The sequence below is a fragment of the Centropristis striata genome, chromosome 1 (genome assembly GCF_030273125.1).
Source record: "Centropristis striata isolate RG_2023a ecotype Rhode Island chromosome 1, C.striata_1.0, whole genome shotgun sequence".
Lineage (NCBI taxonomy): Eukaryota > Metazoa > Chordata > Actinopteri > Perciformes > Serranidae > Centropristis > Centropristis striata.
The window spans coordinates 36,597,662-36,620,803 of NC_081517.1; the positions used below are offsets into that span (position 1 = coordinate 36,597,662).

At 38.1% G+C, this 23,142-nt stretch overlaps 2 protein-coding genes across 2 annotated transcripts in view; both read left to right on the forward strand.

Moving 5' to 3' along the window:
• myoz2b (myozenin 2b) lies at nt 1-3,331 on the forward strand. Its single transcript, XM_059333177.1, has 4 exons — nt 1-167; nt 605-698; nt 2,111-2,273; nt 2,362-3,331. Exons 1-4 carry the CDS (start codon nt 9-11, stop codon nt 2,585-2,587), a joined length of 642 nt encoding a protein of 213 aa, XP_059189160.1. The 5' UTR covers nt 1-8; the 3' UTR covers nt 2,588-3,331.
• A 4,432-nt stretch (nt 3,332-7,763) lies between these two features.
• The window catches only part of usp53b (ubiquitin specific peptidase 53b), a 31,510-nt gene continuing 16,131 nt past the window's right edge, over nt 7,764-23,142 (forward strand). Inside the window, exons 1-11 of the mRNA XM_059340863.1 lie at nt 7,764-8,137; nt 9,861-10,057; nt 11,063-11,223; nt 11,939-12,031; nt 13,385-13,519; nt 15,470-15,583; nt 15,786-15,868; nt 17,774-17,879; nt 20,224-20,370; nt 21,734-21,883; nt 21,984-22,152. Of these exons, the coding sequence (XP_059196846.1) occupies nt 9,964-10,057; nt 11,063-11,223; nt 11,939-12,031; nt 13,385-13,519; nt 15,470-15,583; nt 15,786-15,868; nt 17,774-17,879; nt 20,224-20,370; nt 21,734-21,883; nt 21,984-22,152 (1,252 nt within the window). The 5' untranslated portion in view covers nt 7,764-8,137; nt 9,861-9,963. The remainder of the gene's footprint in view (nt 8,138-9,860; nt 10,058-11,062; nt 11,224-11,938; nt 12,032-13,384; nt 13,520-15,469; nt 15,584-15,785; nt 15,869-17,773; nt 17,880-20,223; nt 20,371-21,733; nt 21,884-21,983; nt 22,153-23,142) is intronic.

Sequence of the window (23,142 nt, forward strand, 5' to 3'; positions counted from 1 at the left end):
GAGACGTAATGGATCTCGGAAAGAAGCTCAGCACTCCCAAAGACATTATGTTGGAGGAGTTATCGTTGCTTTCCAACAGAGGTTCCCGGCTTTTCAAAATGCGCCAGAGGAGATCAGAGAAATACACATTTGAAAGTATCCAAAATGAGGCAAACGCACTGCTGAATGTAAGTCCATTTTCATTTGTCATTCAGACACTTTATCTGTTTGAAAGGCTTCAGTTCAGTCTTCTTGTCACTATCTGGAGTTCTAACATTAGTGCATGAAAATTTGTGTTACTCACAAAGAAAATTTATCAGGAAATATGCTCTTGAGAAAAAAGTGTTACAACACATGGGCGATAACAGAGACATGTGCCTCGTGCTTTTTACATCGTCCAGGCAAATCTTCTGAGAGGCTGCACAGGCACTTTGCTAAGGATCTGCTCCCTGTTTATCAGTGCCTGCTGATGAGCTTCTCTGTGTGTGTGTGTGTGTGTGTGTGTGTGTGTGTGAGTGAGTGCATGAAAGACAGGAGCAGCTATAGTTGTGTCATCCTTCCATTTTGTTACTCAACTGCTAAACAAAACTCAACACATGAACTGCACTTTGTTGTGTTTCTGCAGAACGATATTTCAGCTGAGAATACACACACTGTGGAAATTAAAGTGGATGCACCAGCCGATGGAAGCACTGCTAATCCAGAAATCACTGTTTCAGGTAATTATGCTGTTCAGTTATGTTCATGTTGAATCGAATTTGTAAGATTCACAACAATAGTCTAGATTTATACATTTAAAAATCCATCATAATCAAAAATATGATAAGCACTGTGAAGATTTGGTCTTTGAAAAGCATCCTTACAGTATATCTCTGATTTCTTCCACTTTCAGCTGTTGTGCTGCACAGTCAAATAACAGTGACTGATTATGTAATGCTGTCATAATAATGACAACTGGTATCATAACAGCTGGTCTTGTTTCATGGCAACTAGCTCAAGTAGTTTGACATCATGTATGTAATTCTTTTTCTTCTTATTATACAACTTGAGCAGCTTTAATTCTGTAATTATATTATATTTTATTATATTATATTACATTGTATTACATCGTATAAGCCAACAGAGTACTGTGCTTATTCTAAAATGCTCCAGCAGGGTGTCATCCTGTGTCGACACATTATATGATGAGTGCACACTTCAGCTATGTGCTATTTTAAGACCTCAGATCTCAATGACAGACAACTCAGTCTGCCTGTGTAAGTGTTCTCTAAGCACAGTCTCTATTCATAATCCTTTCCACTCTAAAACTTTAGCCTCTCCCCAAAATAAGAGGCTAAAGAAAACAGCTCAGCATAAATCCGTAACTGCAAACTCAATCTCAGAACCTGTTGGCTATCGTATGATGATGATGTAGCCTCTTGGGGCATAAGATAATATTTCCGGTGTAGCCTCGTTCCTCTTCCATGCGACGGTCATTCTTTATGGTCCAATTTGCAACTTGAGATGCAAGAATTAAGCTACAGTTGAAGGATGACGTCTAGACCAGATTGTTTAACAAGTAGTTTAGCTAATAAAAAGCTAAATAGCCATCAGATGATAGCTGATGGGTTCTGAGATTGCATTTCGGCCAATACGTTCCACCTCTTCTGCTCTCCACATGGACTTCTAACCTGCAGTCAGACACAGCATGCTCAAACATGATTGGTCAATACTACTGAGACTACAAATGGACTACAAATGGAAACCAGAACACTTCCTGTACCAAAATCTTGTCTCTTTACCGACAAATTTTGCATTCATAAGCAGATATCTGTTAATTCTCCAATTCTACAATGTCATTTAGCAGTTTGCTTTTATCCAAAGCAATGTACAAATGAGAGGTAATACAACACAAGCAAAGATGAAGTCAAGAAAATAGCAAGAGTAAGTGCTGTGGTTTGAGTCTATTTAGTTCGAGTGAGCGGTCAGTGTGATACTTATCGTTGTCATTTGTAGATCAAGTGAGAAGGTGTTCAGTGAAGAGTTGGGTCTGTAGTCTCTTCAGTTTCTTCTTTAATAGAGTTTACTGCAAATGCATTATGTCAGTCCTCCACAGTATGATCTCATGCTGTTTTTGTTTGCTCTTTGACAGACACAACTGCAGAAAAGTCAAACGCCACATCTATGCCCAAGTCCTACCACTCCCCATGGGAACAGGCAATCCTCAATGACCCCGACCTCGCCGAAACTCTCAAACTGGCAATGTCAGCACCAGACCCACGACAGGACCTTCCTCAGTACAAAAGCTTTAACCGGTGAGAAAAAAAACCCACAAGCACATTTTAGTGAATTAGCACAACAACAACAACAAAGAGAACCATTAACACTCGACGTCAATTACAGGGTCGCCACTCCTTTTGGTGGTTTTGAGAAAGCTCCCAGAGGAATCACGTTCAAGCTCCCCGAGGTGGACCTGAACCCGCCCAGCTTCCCAGAGCTGCAGGAGCCGGGGGCGAAGCGACCCACCTTCAACAGGACGGCCCAGGGGTGGATATCTGAGGGCACCCATCTGATCCTTCCTGCTATCACCCTGGAGCCCGTACAAGTCCCAGAGTCTGACGACCTGTAGGTGGTCTTACTGTATGTAGTCTGGTAACATGATGTTGGATGTAGTATTCTGGCCCTGACGGTGAAACAGTCATTTAGTAGTCACAGTTCTATGGACACTATAAATATTTCATGCATTTGTTGACTAGAGTGTTAGGTGTACACTTAAACTGAAGTCAAAGAAAATCATGTAAATAGCATAATGCTATGCATGACTCAACAAGTCGAAAAGAGTTTCCACTGACACTGAAAGCAAAACTGTAAATTTTATACATGTTCAGGTGAATTGATGAATATGTAATGTAAATAAAGAATGCAACTTATTTATTGATGGCACACAACTGGAAAATGCAGTAAGTCATATTAAGCTTTTAATAAGCAGTACATCAATTATATCGACTGTAAAGAATTAAAATACACAAATAAAATGATGACGCTCATTGCTATTTATTATTATTATTACTATTTCTACCATAACTTTAAACTTCATGCTACAGCAAGCAAATGTTGTTATACAAATATGAATTGATTCATAGTCATGAAGTATAATTTAAATTAAATTAAAGTTCAAAACAAAAAAATATTCATAGATTAAGTTAAACAACACTGAGAGCTCTTGATTATTGCTGATGGCTGAAGAATATATTATTTGCAACTAGAAAGCATTTTATCTAAAGGAAAAAATTAGAGGTCACGTCAATCTGGGAGGAAGACTGAAAAAACCTGGACTTTAAGCTGTGATGGAACTGTTCAATTAAAAACAAAGCACATTCATGGACTTTGACTTTATATGCAAACACATTTAACTGTAAAAAATGGATATGGTCACGCCTGCCTTGTTTGGAGTGAAACAACACTAAATAGAAAATGAAAATGTTTGTTCTGTATTGTTTCTTGTCACAGATGCACTAAAATTTACAATAACAACACTGTGAATGAGTGAAAATACACTGAATGTCTGCGAGTGATATCTTGCTGTTTCTGAAGCGTTTCTGGAGCTGATTTTACTTTTCCAGTTTAAGTGTTAAATTCCTTTTCACACATACTGTGTATTGTAAATTTAATAACTAACTATAATATATAATGTACATGATTTCTATGATTCTGAATGAAACTGCACAGATGAGTCAGCTGGGAAACAGAGAGAGGAAGATGTAGGAGAGAAAAGTGGCAGAATTGTATTTAGGGTGTGTGGGAACAAACTTAAAGAAATAGTTCTGATATTTTGAAGGGGGTTGTCTGACAGGGAACCAAGTCATTATATCCATCTATGCTCTTTTCAAAGCCACCAGACTCCACCTTTTTTTTTTTTTTTTTTTAATTTTAGCTGTCAGTACATTTCTTAGTTTGGTTTTGTTATTATGTGACTTTTGTGAATCCAAACTAACCCTTTAAAATACAAAAGTCACATAATAACATGAACAGTAGACCACCAACTCTACTAAAATTGCTGTTTTTATCAAAGGATTCAACCAAATGGATTTCCCAAAACTTGGAGTGTGCTGACCAACATCTCTTGTAGGTAATACACTGACTATAGATAAGAACCTCAAAGCCTCTTCAAAAAAAAATCTGAACTATCCCTTTAATCATCTCTCCAAACGTCAACAATACACAGAATTTGCTTTTCCACTCACACAGAATGGTTTGTGTCCAATGTGCGAAAGTGATTTTAGTTTTTCAGCTGTTTCATTACCATCATGATGAGCAATATAATTTTTAATGAATTGATATAGCATCTGCATCATTTTGTAAAAAATATGAGATACTTATAAGAAAGTCTAGGGGTTTGACAAGGTCGTTCATGAAGTTTTACCATAAATTACAACTGGTACACAACAATGTAGCAGGTTCAGTTTAATGGTAGAGTATAGGCAGTATCTGACACAGACCTGTATGTAACATGTAAATCTGGTTTTAAATAGAAAGTTTTGTCAACTGGGTCAGTTTTTCTGCGATAAAAGTCTGGGGGTGCTATAATTATCTGTGAATTTTGACATGCAGATGTGTTCAGGGCTGGATTCTCATCATGCATGAGAAATTTGGCCCAGTTTGGACAATGTACGATGAAGTTAGAGCAACTTCCTGCTTCAAAACGCGTCACTGAAGTTCGTCACGCCACCAGAGCCCCGCCTTTGATTGAAAACGCACAGTATTTACAAGGAAGCATCATCGACCTCTTGAGGCTTTACTTACCAAATTTGAGGTGGATCTCAATAACCAGCTTAGAGCAGGACATCACAGAGAAAAACTTTTACTTCCTGTTGCCAACAGGGGGTTTGAGGATTTTTGGTGTGTATCCCCATGATACATATGCGTACCAATTTTGTTTTAATACCTTCAAGCTTGCCAAGGTGCTTCCTTTTCTTGACGTTGTAGGCGGAGCTACTGAGATAATTTGCAAACAATTTTTCACCAGACTTGACGCACATTAAAAATTTCGAAAGTATGACAAAGCCTCCAAAAAGCCAATTCATTTTGTGAAAATAATAATAATCCATTAACAATTCCAATAGGGTCCTTGCCAACCCTTTTGGTCCCTAAAAATTAGTCCAAAAATAAACTGAAGAACAGTAGAGTTTGACAGCTCATCTGAACAGAACTCAGCTGTGCAACATTCAGAGGGTGAACTATGAAGCCGAAAATAAACAATACCAAAAACACTTCATGTGTCTCAAGGGAGGTTTCAGTGCTATTGCTGGAGCCAAGACAGGATCAGAGAAAAGCTATATACAGTTAGACTGTACCTTCCCATACACTGCACATGGGCCACACTTACACATACCCACATACTCGCTTTAGTATACAACGCTGAATACATCAGGACAGGCTCTGTATGAAAATAACAATAAAGCCTTATTTGAATTTCCTACAGTCACGGTTGCAGTGTATCACTGAAATAGAAGACGGGCCTGTTCGATATTCACAAACAGATTTCATTCTTGGACTCAAAATCAGTGAGAACTTCTCAGTGTAACAACTCATGAAGAGTGAATTACGCTTTTTTTCACAGGCTGGCCCACATCCTGTCGACTCTCTCTCTGTCTTTCTCTCTCTATCTCACACACACACAAACACACACACTCACACACACACACACACACACACACACACACACACACACACATACACACACACACATACACACACAAACATGGACTGAGGCTGCTCAGGGTGGTTGTTACCTGCTCTTTTGCTCCTTGATGTCCAAAGTGCCCTTTTAACAAGTTTATTTTATTTTATTTAGGCTATTTCTGTTTTTTTTTTGTGAAGACATGTCAGTGGCCTTTATCAAGAAGAACAATTAACACTTAATAATAATTTAGCTGTACATATAATGACCTGACATTAATTAGTTTACGTCACATGACGACCCACGGCAGGTGAAAGGTAATCACGTGACGTGACCTCCGTTTCGCTAAAGTGCAGCTGTGACGCAGGACGCCGCAGCCAAACAGCGGGAACGTTTAGATGGTGAGTTTCATATGATTTATCATCACGTTTTACAGTCTCAGCTTTAGGTAGCGTCATTACGCAACGTGCTATCGGTCCTGACTGCTGCTTCTTCTGACGCTTGCCTGTATTTAGGGCCACGGGGCAATCGCACCGAGCACTGGTCCCATACAGCAATAGCTGTAATTACTGTGGATTTTTTTCTTCTTCCTCTTCCGGACGCAATTTCGTCCCGCTACTAGTCCTACAACTTGAAGAGTTGCAGGACAAATTATATATCAAAACGTGCGGTTTGATCGGGATCGGTGTGCTATTACTTTTCTCTACAGAATACGAATTTTTCGCAACATAAGTCGTGAAAAACTGCCCTAAATTTGCATGCATACACATGCTTCAAACACACACACAGGTAACTTTATGTGATTTTAATTACACACATACACACACACACATACAGGTAACTTTATGCGATTTTTGCTACACACACACAAATGCGCGCGTAAGCGTGCACTCTCGTCCAGATACACGTTTCTCTCTCTCTCTCTCACACACACACACACACACACACACATTTTGAGGTTAAAGGGCATAGTTTGAAATCTCTGAAGAATCTCATCATAGTGTACACACACCGGCAGTAGCCCCCGTGGCCCTTTCAGAATTTCCCCAGAGGAAATTTTCTAGTTCTCTTTAGTATTCAGTACTGATCTGTAGGCTAACTCTGAGCTTTGAACTGCTGTATGTGGTGGCATCCCAGAAGTAGGCCTACGTCCCCTATCAATAACATGTGCATCGATAACTATCTTAAGGTTTTCTAATCAACACAAAATACAAAAAGTATCTTTACAAGCTTTAACTTTAACATTTGGACTGCACTGCAGCCAATTATTTAACTTAAATAAATTACATTTGGAGGGTGGTCTAAGAAATTGTTTCCATATTGCAACAGCCATAAGTTATGACCTTACGTGCCTCCTTGGTGGATGTTTCAACCAGTTTAGAATTTACTGTGCAGACAGGCATGCCGTCAAGAAGGGGGTCAAAGGTTACAGATGACCTCCGGCCCAGGACCCAGGACTACTTTTTTATATAGGCAATTTATTTATAATGAAGCTATGTGCCCGAACATGAAACAATTTTCTGAAGAACCACTAAAACTTGAGTGTAAAAAACAAATACTCCAGTCCCTGCGTGTCATTTCTGCTGACTGTGGCACCATCACTCGTCTTGTCTTCACTTAAAACTTGCCCAGCTCTGCACGCTTTCCCCTCCCCGGCTCTCCATCTGCCCTGTTTTTTTTTTGTGTGTGATACTATGTCCAGTTTACTGCAGAAATGGTAGTTCTTGAGCATTGATATTTGATTGAGGAAATGTATATTTTTTTATATTGTGTTTGCACTGGTGTAAGCAGTGTAATTTCTTTGTTTAGTGTGTCTTGTTGTGGTAATATATACATTTGGTATTTCACTTTAAATCAAAAACATATAAAATGGTATTCTGTTCTGGGGTTTGACATTTAAGTGAAAGCATTTACAAACACACACACACACACACACACACACACACACACACACACACACACACACAGGCAGGGTTTAGTCCCCACAGTGCTGCATGATTATGAAACCAGTGCAGTCATGTGATGTCTTCTCGCATCATCATCATGACAAGTTGGAAGTCTGACCTTCCGCCAGCACACAGTTTGCCATGCAGGGATTGAAGATTGCAATACAGCAGCAGCAGCAGCAGCAGTGCTCCTGAGGCTACACTAGGGGCGGAGTTTGACCTCTCAAGTCTCAAAACATCACTAATCCGCGTCGGACATTCTGGCACAGGCCATCACTGGCCCCGTTTGTACAGAGAGAAAAAAGGGGCGATTTTCCACCGAAATAACACTGTCCCGCCCGGGTGTGTGTGGCAGCAAACAGCGGCTCTTGCTGCCGCCTGTTTGCGTGTCGGAGGGATTGCTGCACTATGACAGATAGTGCGTTACATGCGCCTGGACATATCTGCAGTGTTTTCTCGCCAGTTTGATTTGGAGGATTCCGGGAAAGTGTCGGGACAGCTGGACCGCCCTGCGCCTTCATTGTAGGCAATCAAGTATCCGCGTCCCTTTAAGGTGAGTCGGCACAGAGCACTTGTTTTGTCCATGCCTGAATGCAAGTTGCGGCATATTTCTGCTTCTGTCGCTGACCGGGCGCTGTTCCCACATACAGTTCACCGTGAGGCTGCTGCAGCATGTCTCCCGCTGCACGCAGCGCTCCGCGTCGAAGCGTTATTATGGTTTTTGTTAGCGCAGGAAAGCTCAGGATGCTCATGAAATCCCGTTATGATGAAGGCTTTTTTTGTCCTCTTTATGAACCCTGCTGCAAAGATGGGCGCTTATGTCACACCGTATAGGCCTATAGGGGCATCACATGTTGTCAGAGAGGCTGGTGAACAAACATGTGGGCACTGACTCTAAATGTAGCCATTAAAGATGAATTTACATGATGAAAACGTTGGGATATTTATGAAATAGGTCATTTTGTGACCCAAAAAGATGATTTAAGGCATTAACTAAGGCGGTCATTTTTAAACATAATAAATAATGTGCATATAGCCTAAAAAATAAGCCTTTAAGCCAATTTATTTTAAATGTAAAAGTTAAATATCCTGTTGAAAAATCACAATTTTCTCTCATTTTTTATCTACCTAGTGTTGGAAATACAGATGTACTTCACCTATGTGTGAACAATGCTAATGTAAACAAACCAGAGCAGCAACAGATCAAGATAAAGACAAATTATAATGTAGTTTTTACTTCATGTATTTTGATATTTTGGCGTTTTAAAAAATAAGTTTTATGTAATTCAGACAAACTGCTGTTTATGTTGATTATTAGCTCTTAAATAAATACATATATTTTGATGGCACATTATCATAACCCGAAGAAAAAGTGTTTCAGAGCAAAACTGGTCACTACTCTTGCAAATTTGAATTTAAGCAATACAGCATGATTTAAGGTTTATTGTAATTATGGAATTATATTAAATCAAATGTAAATGAATGCATTATCTTTGGAATACATTATCACATTTCCCCCTTTGTTTAATTATCAGTGTTGAAGCAATGGGATGTTCAAGTACAAATAAAAACACATAAAGGAATCTGAACATCTGAAAGTCAGTCAGAGTTTTGTTAGAATGTAAAATCAGATGTAAAGTATTAAAAACAATTAAAATGTTGCCATGTCGTTGCATCAGCTGGTGTTGTGGTCACAATGCAGACTGTAGAGGAGAGTCAGGACTTAATGTTTCTGAACATATAAGCATATATAAAAGTATTTACAATATATGGTGATAGGATGAACTTACTTAGTGTTTTTCTGCTGTTTTTCAGCAGATGTGCACCCGAGAAAGATCCTTGATATCGAGAATACTATCTCAAATGGCTGGACCGAGTTTCATGACAATGGGGCTGAACTATTGCACTTTAATCCTTTATTATCATTACTTTTTTATTTTGATACTAGATAACAGTTCAGTAAATATATATCTACAGTATGTTTTTCTTCTTAAATTTGTTTCACAAAGTGATGCATGTTTAACTCAAGACTGATGTTATATGACACCCGTCACTTCCATACAGTGAGGCATTCAGCTCATAATGAAACACCGGTTTAAAAACCAGTACTCGGTACCTGCGGATACACAAAGCCCAGTTATGATTATCAGGACTGAAAAAGTTGTAATGGTGCATCCCTAATATTTAGCCGTCTTTCACTGCCTTTTTGTTCATGTTAGGCTGCAGACTGTTTGTGCATGTTTATGCTTTACCGCTTCCTTCCCACCTGTCTTTAGATTCTGTCCAGTTGCCATTCAATGTCCAGTAGCACGTGGCTTTGGGTGCCCCGTGGCTGATCCTGACCATGCTTTCCACTAACCGCTCCGGAGGTGCGTGGGGATGAAATGGATGGAGCCCATGGCCAGACCAGCGCACCAGCTCCCTCCTCCCAGCATGTCCAGCCGCAGCAAGTCTCCCCCCAACTCTGGAGAAGGTAGAGGACACGATTCCTCTGGCACCCGACCAAATCAGTCATTTGGATTAGTGATGTAATGAAAACTGTGTCCAAGATGAACCAAATTTTTTATCCACAGTTGTTTATAATTCGTCCATAGTGCCATGCAATAATGCTTCTTGGTGGAATACGCACTGATAAAATGATACAGGCGTACTCAGAAGGCAGCTTTTATAAATAAATAATTTTATTAAAGAATATTCAATGTTATTATACATTAAGTAGATAAAAATGTTTTGCGTTGTCTAAAATAAAATAGATTACGGCCATTTTCTAATCCTTCGTATCGTATATTCAATTGAAAATTAGTCTTGAACTGATGTTTGGTGGTGTTTTCTCCACATGCTAAACAAGCACAACTGCAGAAACTACAAGATGTTACCTTTCAACTGAAGCTTCATGCATGTATTTTGGCTGTACAGCTCTTCTGTTATAAGCTTTGGCTCCAAATGTATTTTGGTCTAATCCTTATTAATCTTATCATTCAATACTAATGTTTTTATTCACGTTTTGCACAGCGTCCCAACTTCTTTGGAATCATGGTTGTACATATAATGAATTAGATAGATAGATAGATAGATACAAAAATAAAATAAAAAGTAGAATACATTCCTAAATACACATCACAAGAGCATGTTCACTATCAGTCTTTATTGCTGGTTGTTTAAAAATAGAATAATTGAAAATTGAATAAATCTGTAATACCGTTTCTAAATCACTGAAGCATCATGTTCTGTGTTATATGTTCTGTAGAAAAGGTTTCACTTGGGATATATCAATAAAACATATTACCTGATACCATAGACACCAATATGTCTGTAATCGGTCAATATTACCCAGTAAAGGTGGCAGACAGACTGGTTGAGCTTAACTTATTCTGACAGAATGATTTTAAAGTTACATATGTGGTTTAAACTGCATCTTTTAATGAAACAATACACAGACAATGCAAGTCAAAACCCAGGGATTTTCTTTATTCACCAGTTGCAGGCTCTAACTCCATGGCATGGGTGAAGATGTTCAAAAAACCTGGAGGAGGCCTGAAGAAATCCTACCAGCCTGGGAGCATGCTGTCTCTCGCACTCACCAAAGGCCTGCTGAACGAGCCCGGGCAGAACAGCTGCTTCCTGAACAGCGCTGTTCAGGTGAAGAACCATTTTCTGTTTCAGCTCTAAATAACTGAAAAAATACTTCAGATAAATGACTTCACTCTGCTGGAATAATGCCAAAACTGTCTCAGTGATCAAAGAAAGAAAACAACAAAGTATCCTTCACTGTAAATCTCAGTAAAGTGATATGTGACCACTAGAGAGCAAAGGTAGACCTAAAAATAAACTCATTCTCTTGGCGAACATTTTAGGAAATATTACTTTGTCAGTACAAACAATATGTGTAGAATCTTTTCTCCACTGGCCATTCACTTATGTTTTTTTTTGTTGTTGTTTTTTTTAATGTATTCATCCTCTGTCGCTTGCTTCTTAGCTAGAATTCTTTTCTTTCTTTTTCCTTTTTTTGTTTTTTTTACTATTTTCTCTGGCAATGTCTCAATGACGTGTGTGAGCTGGGAATGTTTATTTTAAGCGTGGGTTGGTGAGAGTTTCTGGGTCTCAGCCACATGGACCAGAAAACCAAAAACAATGAGCTGAAAATGACTAAGAGCTGAGTAAAGCAGCTGAGTTGAGCAACTCTTTTATATCACACAAAGGCATTTAATTTCATTGCAAAATCAATAACATTAATTGTGGGATCTTTATCTTGAAGTTGAGCTTCTTAAATCCTTAAATAAAGGTCTCTGTGTTTGTATTTTGATTTTTTAAATTTATTTTGATGTTTTTTTTTGCTGTTAAACCTTCATTTCAGGTGCTTTGGCAGCTGGACATCTTCAGGAGAAGTTTGAGGCAGCTCTCAGGTCACTTCTGTCTCGGTGATTCCTGCATCTTCTGTGCTTTAAAGGTTTGTATAGTTCTGCACTTTGAGCTAAAGCTGGCATTATTTGTAGCTTTGTTAAATATATACACATTGCAGTACCCGTTCAAAATGTGTCTGTTCTGCTCGGCCTGCTGTATTGCTGCTTGCAGCTTTCTGAGAACTGCTCATCCAAACAACTTCACACTCGACACTTTGCTTCTTTAGGTCCTGAACAATACATCTGCCATGACATAGTGCATCCCCTAACAATGCTAGAGTATATTCTTTATTTGCAAACAGATAGCTATTTGGGATCAGGCTATTTCCCTCTGAATTAGGGATGGGCGTTTGGAAGAAACCTGCTAACTCAAGCATCTATAATGGTAATGATCAATTAATCGATTAATCGCATAATGCATACATGGGCAAAATAAAAGATATATATACAGCACTATGCAAAAGCCTGTGTTGATAACGGACGCTTATTTTGAAAGGACAAAAAGAAACTTCCTGATGATTGTAAAACTATCTTAAGTGAGGTGATACTGTAAAGATAACGTCAAGGAGTTCAATGCTTTATGTTTTAGCCCCCGAAGAGGCATGAGGTTAGTTTTCACAGTAATCTACCATATTTAAGTGTGTTTTGTGTTTAAATAAATTTTGTATAAAATTGAACTTAGTAATTCGCAAGGTTTGATACAGTAAACTAGTTTTGCTCAAATTAACACTCTTGTATTTCTGTGTTTTATAATTGTCATTGCAACTTTCAATTTGCAAACTGTAGCTTTATCCAGCTTAATGCTCAGCTCATTGGCTTATTCACGTACTGCCGCAGAACTGAATGCTCGGCCGTGTTTCAGTTCAGTGACACTGATACACAGTCATAGATAAAATAAAAATAAAAAAATACACACAGATCGTTGTAATTGATCAAATTGTTAACGACTATTAATCAATCAGCGATTAATTATTCCCATCCCTACTCTGAATGTCACTTTGCTAATGCTTGAAATGTTTGAGTTTACTTCAATGTAATATCTCCGCACTCTTTCTTCCTCTGTTCTTGAATGTACTGTAGAGAGTGCCAGAGAGTGAGCTGTACCAGCATGCCGTCTGGTGGTGTAATAGTTAATACGGGTCCCCTCTGAACACTACACAGTGTGTACGTAACACACTACTAATAAATATGCCCTGTAGAGCTCAAGAGACTGCACTTCTCAGCAATTCACTCGCCAAGTATGAAGTCGATCGGATCGAGGGACAGACAGACAGAAAGAGAGTCCTTTAGTTTCAGTTAGATAATAACTCTACATAGTAAAAACTGTATCTTGGATTTGAACTCGTCACAAATGCTGTTCACTTTCAGGAGAGTAAGTAGTCATTGTTTGTCTTTTTCAGAGCATCTTCAGCCAGTTCCAGCAGAGCAGAGAGCGAGTGCTTCCCTCCGACAGCCTGCGTAACGCCCTCGCTGAAACTTTTAAGGATGAGCAACGCTTCCAGCTAGGCCTGATGGATGATGCTGCCGAGTGCTTTGTACGTTGACACTGTCCCTTTGGCTTTTAATCAAAGTAACATCCAGTGGAAAACCTTTCCACAGAAACTGTATTGAATGATGTTATGGTGCTTCTTCCTCCATGACACTGAAGGTTAAAAGAAGCAGAGGCCACTGACTAATTGTCCTGGCTCTGTTGTTTTGATCTACTGTTTGTTATTTAAGGCCTGTTAGGATTGGATTGTGGATTTATGACCATTTTAATACCAATTGTTCACCCTGTTTTACCTTGAATTATTCAAGAAAACTTTGTTTTTCTTGCATGCCTCATGGTGAATTGAAAATCTCAAAATAGAATAAATCTTTGATGAATTTAAGTAAATGGGAGCACAGTTTGATAACTGCAAAATCATATGAAAACATCAGTTTAAAAACTCTCACACAACTCACACAGTATAATCCAGGTCTCATTTATCCTTACTCATGCAGTGCCCGTAGGAAGTATGTATTCGTATTGCGGTGCGAATTGCCATTTGGCCAAACAAATCCACACAGCGATAGTGTTGACTAATACCTCTTGCTACTGTAACCTTAAATAACACAGAAACGCTATCTTGTGCTATCGTCCGTATTATGCACATCTGTCAGTTAATAAAGTTTTTTTTTTACTGTTTTCAATGGATCAAACTGATGCGGAAGAAAGGGCTTAAATCTCCACTTAGCATGCTAATAGTGAGATAGCACATTACGCAGTATGCTGCACTAAAAGTACATTAACATGAACCCAATTAGCTGATATACTATATTGCATGTAAGTATGTCATATCAAATTATTATGGGCATTACGCTAAGCAACATGAATGTCATCCCTGAATTACATAGTAATGCAACATAAGAAGTGAATAAAGCTAAATTGCCGCTTACCATGCTAATCACGCTACAACAACGTATGCCACTCCATAAAACACTTACTTTTCATAAGGTACCACACCATCCAGCACATACACATTGAACATTGATACTCACTGGAAACTATTTGAATATTATTGGAAAATCGAACATTGTAGCGCACTTTAAAACTCAGAAAGATAGGTAGGACTTACAGATGCTTGCTTCAATCCGTCAAATAGATGCTACAAAGTTTTCTTCAAACATTTAAGGTAACACAGAGTAATTGATATACAAATGTCATACAAAATCATTATACTATATATTATACTTTATTGTAAGGGTAAAGTCTACAATAAGTTCACTGAGTTTTCTATGTTTCATTTTTGTCCGTTTAGTCCCTGGATCATCAAAAAGTCCTTTTATTGATATAGTTGTTCATGATGAAATTTGAAAAAAGGGGCACTATTTACTTATCTACAACCATTTTGAATCCAGTCTAACAGACAAATGTATAGATATATACACTACTGCTCAAAAGTTTGGGGTCACTTAGAAATACTTGTTATTTTGTTGTTTGCTAAATTGTTAAAGCGCTAAATGACTATTAAAGCTGGAAACGGCTGATTTTCTCGTGAAATATCTATTATATATTGTCAGCAACCATCACTCCTGTGTTCCAGTGGCACATTGTGTTTATCCCGTTTATAGCGTGAAATTAAATTGATCATTAAAACACCTGAGCATTATGTGAGCACATAATGCTCACATAAAACAGATGTGAAAACTGTTTTGTGCTGATTTTAGAATCAATAAAATAATCCTCTCTCAGTCTGAGAATCTAGAGGTAAAGTTTTTTACAGGTTAAAATGATTATTTCTACCCTTTTCAATGTCTTAATTATATTTTCGATTAATTTTGTAACTCAATTAATGAATAAAACAGGTTGTTTTCATGGAAAACAACAGACATTTTCGGGGAGACCTCAAATTCTGAGCACTAGTGTAGATTACAGTTTGTAAGGAACACTTAAACTATTTAAAAGCAATAGTGTTGCATGTATTTACTGTGTACTATATCTGCTCTTGTTTCTTACATATTAGGAGAACATCCTGGAGCGAATTCATTTACACATTGTTTCTGACACTGCGACTGATGCTTGTTCGTCCAAATCCTGCATCACCCATCAGAAGTTTGCAATGATGCTTTATGAACAGGTAACAAAGTGTTTGTCATTTTATCTGCTACGCAAACAACAATAATGAGATGTTTATCATGGAGACAGTTACCGTAAGTAGAATAATTATTATGATAATAAAGGGGAATAAGCAGACTACATCTGCTCTAAGAGAAATAAGCAAAGTTAATTTACGAAAATGTAATCTGTAAAGTAACATGCAGCTTTTCTTTCTGTTTCAGTTTGTGTGCCGCTGCTGTGGAGCGTCTTCAGACCCACACCCATTCACAGAACTCGTACATTATGTCTCAACCACCGCTTTATGGTGAGTGCTTGATTTGCTGCCATGGCTTTAAAAAATGGGCTACAAAAATCAGGACGGAGTGCTAATCCCGATTTAAATGTCAAAGTATCAAATAAGGTTACTAGAAAATTATTTGATTGCAATTTTTAAGCATCTTGGACTGATTTCCTTCCTGTCCTTTAGCAGCCACACCTAAACTCACACTGTTGATTCAAGCCTGAGCTTTTTTATATTTCCCTCCTCATTTTTCTTTTGTCTTATATTTTGGAATGGCTGGATTGCTTTCCTGTTTTTCCTGTTTTTTCTTCCATTTTTGCAAGAGTCCTCGACACATTTTTGGTTTATTATACAGAGCAACCAAGGTCTGATGATGCGGAATGATTGTTTGGTCATATTTTTTCATGATTTTAAGTTCAAATATGAAGCTTTTTTTCCCTCTTTTGGACACAATTCCTAGTAAATAGATTAGAAAAATCTGCACACTGCAAAAAGTAAAAAGCTTAAGTTAACAGAAAAACTATAGTTAACAGAGTTAACAGAAAAACTAAGAGTTAACAGAAAAAAACAGCAACAAAAAAACATATATATAAACATATATATATATATACATATAAACTAACATTTAAAATGTTAAGATCTTCTTTCATTGCAATGATCTGTACCAAAAAAAGTCTTTGATGTCAATAATTTGTAGGCTGGGGCAGCTTACAGAACATCAATAATTTCAGAAATACATATTTTGCTTTTAACAAATATTGCAATTTTGAAATTGCACTTACAGCCATTTATAATTTATAGAAAAACATTTACATTAATTGTGCATCCCTGTTTTAACTAGTTATAATTAATATTAACTAAATACATTAAATATTAAATATGTCTCACCCGTAAAATGTACCCTCACAACAGAAATAATTTTCAGTTTCTATTGACACTGTCAAGGAATTATTCATTCAGCTATTGTTTGTTTATTATTGAGGTTGGAGTTTGCAGTGTAGTCGAACTGGATATTGATATTACATTACATTACATTACATGTCATTTAGCAGACGCTTTTGTCCAAAGCGACTTACAATAAGTGCATTCAACCTGATGGTACTAGACATAGACCACAGGAATCAAGTAAGTACAGAACTTTAAGAGCTAACTGTCATCGCTAAAGGAGTGCTATATGTTAAAGAAGAAAAGAAGAGAAAAGAATAAGAGCTTATTTTTTTTTTTTAAATATATATGTTAGGTGACCATAACTTAACCGAGGTATTGTTGGAAGAGATAGGTCTTCAGATGTCCAGGCTGTCTGAGGTCCTGATGTCGGTGGGGAGCTCGTTCCACCATTTGGGAGCCAAGACAGAGAAAAGTCTGGAAGTGGTTTTGAGGCGAGTTGACCCACACAGGGTGGGAGTCGCCAGCTGTTTGGCTGATGCAGAGGGTAGAGGACGGGCAGGGGTGTAGAGTTTGACAAGGTCCTGGATGTAAGTAGGACCTGAACCGTTAGCAGCAGAGTACGCCAGAGCTAGAGTCTTGAAGCGTATCCGCGCAGCCACTGGTAGCCAGTGGAGGGAGCGGAGGAGGGGTGTTGTGTGTGAAAATTTGGGAAGATTGAAGACCAATCGAGCAGCTGCATTCTGGATGAGATATTGATGAGATATTGATCTAATGTTATGGCTCATTTACAAACACAAGAACTATAAAAACGCAATTCAATATAATGCAGTCCAGGTCAACACTACTGCAAACTAGGACATCATTCATAAACATAAAGGTGAATTATCTCTGGCAGCGTCAACAAGGACTGAAGAGTCTAATCTTAATAATTGTAGAATGACGTAACATTATACCTAATAGAATTTCTGTTTGTGTTGCTGGAATATATCCACTGAGTGGAAAATATAATATTTCTGACCACCTATGAATTTGTATTCACAGCCAACAGGTTGATCGCATGTTGGGGAAGAACGAGCGGCTCAGGTCGGACATGTTTGGAGAATTGCTGCAGGCAGCAAACAACACAGGTGACCTCCGAAGCTGCCCGGTATGTGACTTACTGTCATTACATTTAATGTGATGTTATTAGCAAATCTGACATCTTTGCAAAGTGGAGGCTCAATACTTCTCCCTGTTCTTCCGTTTTTTGAAAACATCTGAATTCAGCCATAATTACAGAAAATGCTGATGCATTACAGGCAACTATTAATTAATAATTTAGCAGAACATCTAGCCTGATACTGTAACATGGACACAAAGACGATTGTGTTAATCCCGTTTATAGGGTTGAAATTAAATTGATCATTAAAACACCTGAGCATTATGTTAGCACAGCCGAAAACTGTTTTGTGCTGATTTTATTGATTTGTGACTGCACTTGAAGCGGCCGGAAGGAGACGTGCCAGACTAGTGTAAGGATATAAATAGCAGTAAGGGTATATCTACTGTTTTTCTCTCATCTGTATCAGCTACTGCTGTCTTCGTCTTCACTCTGCATCAGTTGGATGAAGTTGAGTGTTCTCTAACCTCAACCTGTCTTCAAAAATGTAGCACTGATTTAAAGGTGGAGTCTGTGATATTGGAGAAAGATTGTTCAACACCTAAACAAATACATCCTTCCTGTCATCGCTCCTTCAGAATGTTTCTCTTTCTCTATATTCATCCAGGGGATTTATCCTTGAGCCACTCTCTGAGTACCTGCATTCTTTCTTATGTCCAGTAGGGGGCGACTCCATTGGTTGCAAAAAGAAGCCTGATTGTAGACAAATCTATGAGAAAACAAGCCCACTTGATTTATTACCTCATTAAACATTATTTTAAGTTTTTGGTCTCAATCTTCAGTTTCAAGTCTTCTTCAAAACAGCATGATGTTCATTTTGTGTACTATGATTCCATTTAGACTAAAATACATGATAAAGCTGAGTATGATATAGGGCGGGGCTGCCTTACAATTGACAGGTCGCTGCTACAGTGTGCTCCACTTTTATTATACAGAAACTATGCAGAAAACATACAGCTAGCAGACTGTGAGGAGATATTCTCAGCCTCTCTAAGATGGAGCTTGTTGTCATCTCAGCCCATCCCGCATTATATCAGCCTATCAATCTTCAGCTTGGATCCATGCAACTTGTGCCCACAAGCTCTGCACGGAACTTGAGTTTCATGACTGATGACCAACTGACCTTTAAGATTCATGTGGCCACAATTGCATGATTGTTTCGATTCGCCCCATACAACATCAGGAAGGTCAGACCGAACAATCGACAAAACTCCTGGTTCAGGCCCTTGTGTTATCGCATTTAGACTACTGCAACTCTCTACTGGCGGGTCTTCCTGCTGCCCCACCAAGCCTCTGCAGATGATCCAGAACGCGACGCATCTGGTCTTCAACCAGCCCAGGAGAGCACATCGTCACTCAGCTACTCATCTGTCTGCACTGGCTCCAAGTTGCAGCCCGCATCCAACTCCAAACCCTGCCGCTTGCCTACAAAACATCAACGGGCACAGCCCCTGCTTATCTGAACTCCCTTGTTCAGGTCCACAAAACCTCCCGCCCACTACGCTCTTCGAGTGAAAGACGTCTGGCTCCTCCGCCGCTGAAGGCCTCTGCATCTCAAACCAGACTCTTTCTTCTCTGTAGAGCCCCGGTGGTGGAACGAACTTTCAAACTCCATCCAATCTGCTGAGTCCTTCTCAATCTTTAGGAAGAGACAGAAGACCCAAATCTTTACTGAACACCTTCACACTAGATCTACACAGATGACAACGATAAGTATCGAACTGACCACTCGCGTGACCTAAAAGCACTTGCGTCAACTGGTTTCTGTCTTGTTTATTTGTTCATCATTGATCTTGTGTAAAGCACTTTGTTAAGCTGGTTTTTGCTTTTTGGTTTCATTCCTGTATCTTTTTAGATTTTTTTGTTGTGTGTAAACTTTGTTAATATCCTTGTTATTGTTGTATTTTGTAAGCTTAAAATCACCTCACCTACAAATCCAAGCATCTGCAGGGTTTTGCTCAGAATTATAAAAGCTGGCATTTTGACTTAATTGGGCCAAGCTGTTGTTTGTCACGAAACAGAAATAGAAACGCTTAAACTAGCTGCTCCTTGAATTGTCATTTTTTTTAATCATTAGACATCTTAAATACAGAGATACAGTTTGTAGATACAGATTTGAGTTGTTGAAACATTAACTGTTTCATCACATTTCCATTCTTTGTGCTAAGCTGCATGTAGGCCTCTGTCCTGAATGCATATCGAAATTGACATTAAAATCCACTGATGAAGTTCTTGCCCTCTTAAATTGAAAGACAGGACTTAATGTTTGTGTTCTTGTATGCATGTTGATATAATTTTGCACCTTCAAATGTTAATCTAATATATTTTGCAGAGCAACTGTGGTCAGAGCATCAAGATCCGCCGTGTCCTCATGAACTGTCCGGAGATCGTCACTATTGGATTCGTTTGGGATGCTGAGCAGTCGGATCTTACGGACGAAGTCATTCGGTCACTCGGTCCTCGTTTGAACCTGTGTGGGGTAAGAGCCGAAGCAAACCTCATTAGGTGGCAAATACACAGATAAGATAAGATAAGACTTTATGGTAACGCTTTATAATAAGGTCCTTAATAACCATTAATTAACAAGTAATAAGGCATTGTTCTCGCTTTAGATCCGGTAGTTGCAAAAAGCATAGTTAACTTGTAGTTAACTTATAATAGATGATCAATAAAGTATATTTTAATATCAATAAGCAAACAAAACAAGATTAATAAAGGCATGGCAAAGACATAATGGGTGGGTCATGGGTGTTTGTAATGCCATTATTAACACTTATATAAGCTTATAAACACACAATAATGTTAATAAGCATCTTGTAAGGACTTACAAGGGCCTTATTACTTGTTAATTAATGGTTGTTACAAGGACCTTAATATAAAGCGTTACCGACTTTATTTATCCCGCAGTGGGGAAATTCAGTTGTCACAGCAGCTCAAGATACTGACACATAGATATAGAAGACAGAATAAAGAATATAAAAAATAAGACACATACATACATTCTATACACATTAAATACATACATATCTGCTATTTTTTGTGTTTGTTTGTTTTCCTGAAAAGTACTTTGCATTTTACAGTTATTGCACATTGGAGAAAATATATTTTAGCAGGTTAAATAGGTTATATAAAGTTGGAATACATTTTTTTTTTTTACCTCTTTCCATGAAATGATTGTGACAATGTGATTCATTCTTGACAGATAAAGTTTATATCTTCTCAAAACTTTATTTATCAATCTCTTCCAAACATACAGTCATGGAAAAAAATATTAGACCATTGTTTTCTTCAATTTCTTGTTCATTTTAATGCCTGGTACAGCTAAAGGTACCTTTTCTTGATAATGATTTTGATGTTTATTAAGAAAACCATGGAAAATGTCTAGATATCAGCTCTTAAATTAAACTCTTATGAGCTATTTTTGTTGTCATCATTATATTTGTCCAAACAAATGTACCTTGGAATTAAAATGAACAAGAAATTGAAGAAAACAAGGCTGGTCTAATATTTTTTTCCGTTGCTGTATCACAATGAAAATGAAACCATAATTAACAGAGGATTGTGTCTGAAAACAAAATATTCCAACTTTATGGCCGATGGTGTAGAAATGTATTATCTATCTATATCCTGTTTATATAAGTATTTTTGTCAGTTTTGTGCTAAAAATGATATTTCATAGCTGGCAGTTACTATATGTTTTTTTTCCCCATAAACTAGTCATGATAAGGATGTTTCAGTCCTTTTACTTTTTTTTTTTCGAAAAACACACACAAAGATTTATTCTCACAGGATTTAGTATCTGCCAAAGAGCAACATGTGGAGATCAATTTGCTCTATTTCAGCTTTTCAACCGTGTCACTGATGAAAATGCCAAACGAGCTGAGCTTCATCTGGTGGGGATGATCTGTTTTTCGAGTAAACATTACTCAGCCTTCGCCTATCACACCAAATCTTCAAAATGGATGTTTTTCGATGATGCCACTGTAAAGGAGGTTAGGAACTCTTTGCTTTTTTAATCTGCTTGATCCCTCAAAAGTCTGTGCTACCTGTTACTGTGTGTTACACGCTCTTATATCACACTCTTGATCGCAGATTGGATCCAAATGGAAAGATGTTGCCTCTAAATGCATCAGGGGACATTTCCAGCCACTTCTTTTATTTTACACCAATCCTGAGGGGTCTCCAGTGTCTAACGAAGACGCACCGAGACAAACCACCATGTGTCCTCGCTACAAAGCCCAAATAAATGGTGACGTGACCGGTAAGACAATCCTCCAGTTATCAGTTCACCTAACCCTCAAACTTCTGACTGACAGTCAAAATGTGCATATTTAGACGTTTCTTAAATATTATACATCGTTGATATTCTCAATGATGATGATATAAACCTGTTTACTTTCATTAACAACATAACATCCACTATAACAAACTGTAACGCCCATCTCTACGGCGATGACACAGTTCTGTATTGCACCTCAAACACTGCACATTCAGCCATTGAAACTCTCCAGCAATGCTTCAACAAACTACAACATTTTCTTCTCAATCTAAAATGAGTTCTCAATTCAGACAAAACCAAATACATGATATTCTAAAGAGCCAGACATATTGCTGAAGATGGTCTACATATCACCATTGTAACAGGTCACAGCATTGAAAGGGTTTCACAATACAAATATCTGGGCGTCTGGTTAGATCAAAAACTCACATTCAAATTCATATTGACATACTTACAAGTGAATTAAAACAAAAAATCAGATAGTTATACAGAAACAAATCAAACTTCCCCCTGTTCTGTAGGAAACAGATCATTCAGGATGTCTTTTTATCAGTTCTGGATTATGCTGATGTTATCTATAGACATGCTTCTGCCTCCACTCTCACCTCACTGGACTCTGTTCATCACTCTGCACCCCCATTCATCACTAGTGACAGTTACTCTACCCATCATTGACTCCTATACAACAAGGTTGGAGGGGCACCTTTATCCGTGAGACGAGACTTGCATTGGTTCCTCTTCATTTATAAAGTCTTGATAGGCAACATGCCACCATACCTCAGCACTTTATGAAACTGGTCACATAGTAATTATCCAATACGCTCTAGTGATTAATGCTTAATGCTCAATGTTCCCCGGACTAATACTGCATCTACCTGGAACATTTTACAACATTCACTCAAACTCAACACAACTTTAACTATGGGCCAGTTTAAAACTATGATAACCAATAACTCTGCCTTTCACTGTAAC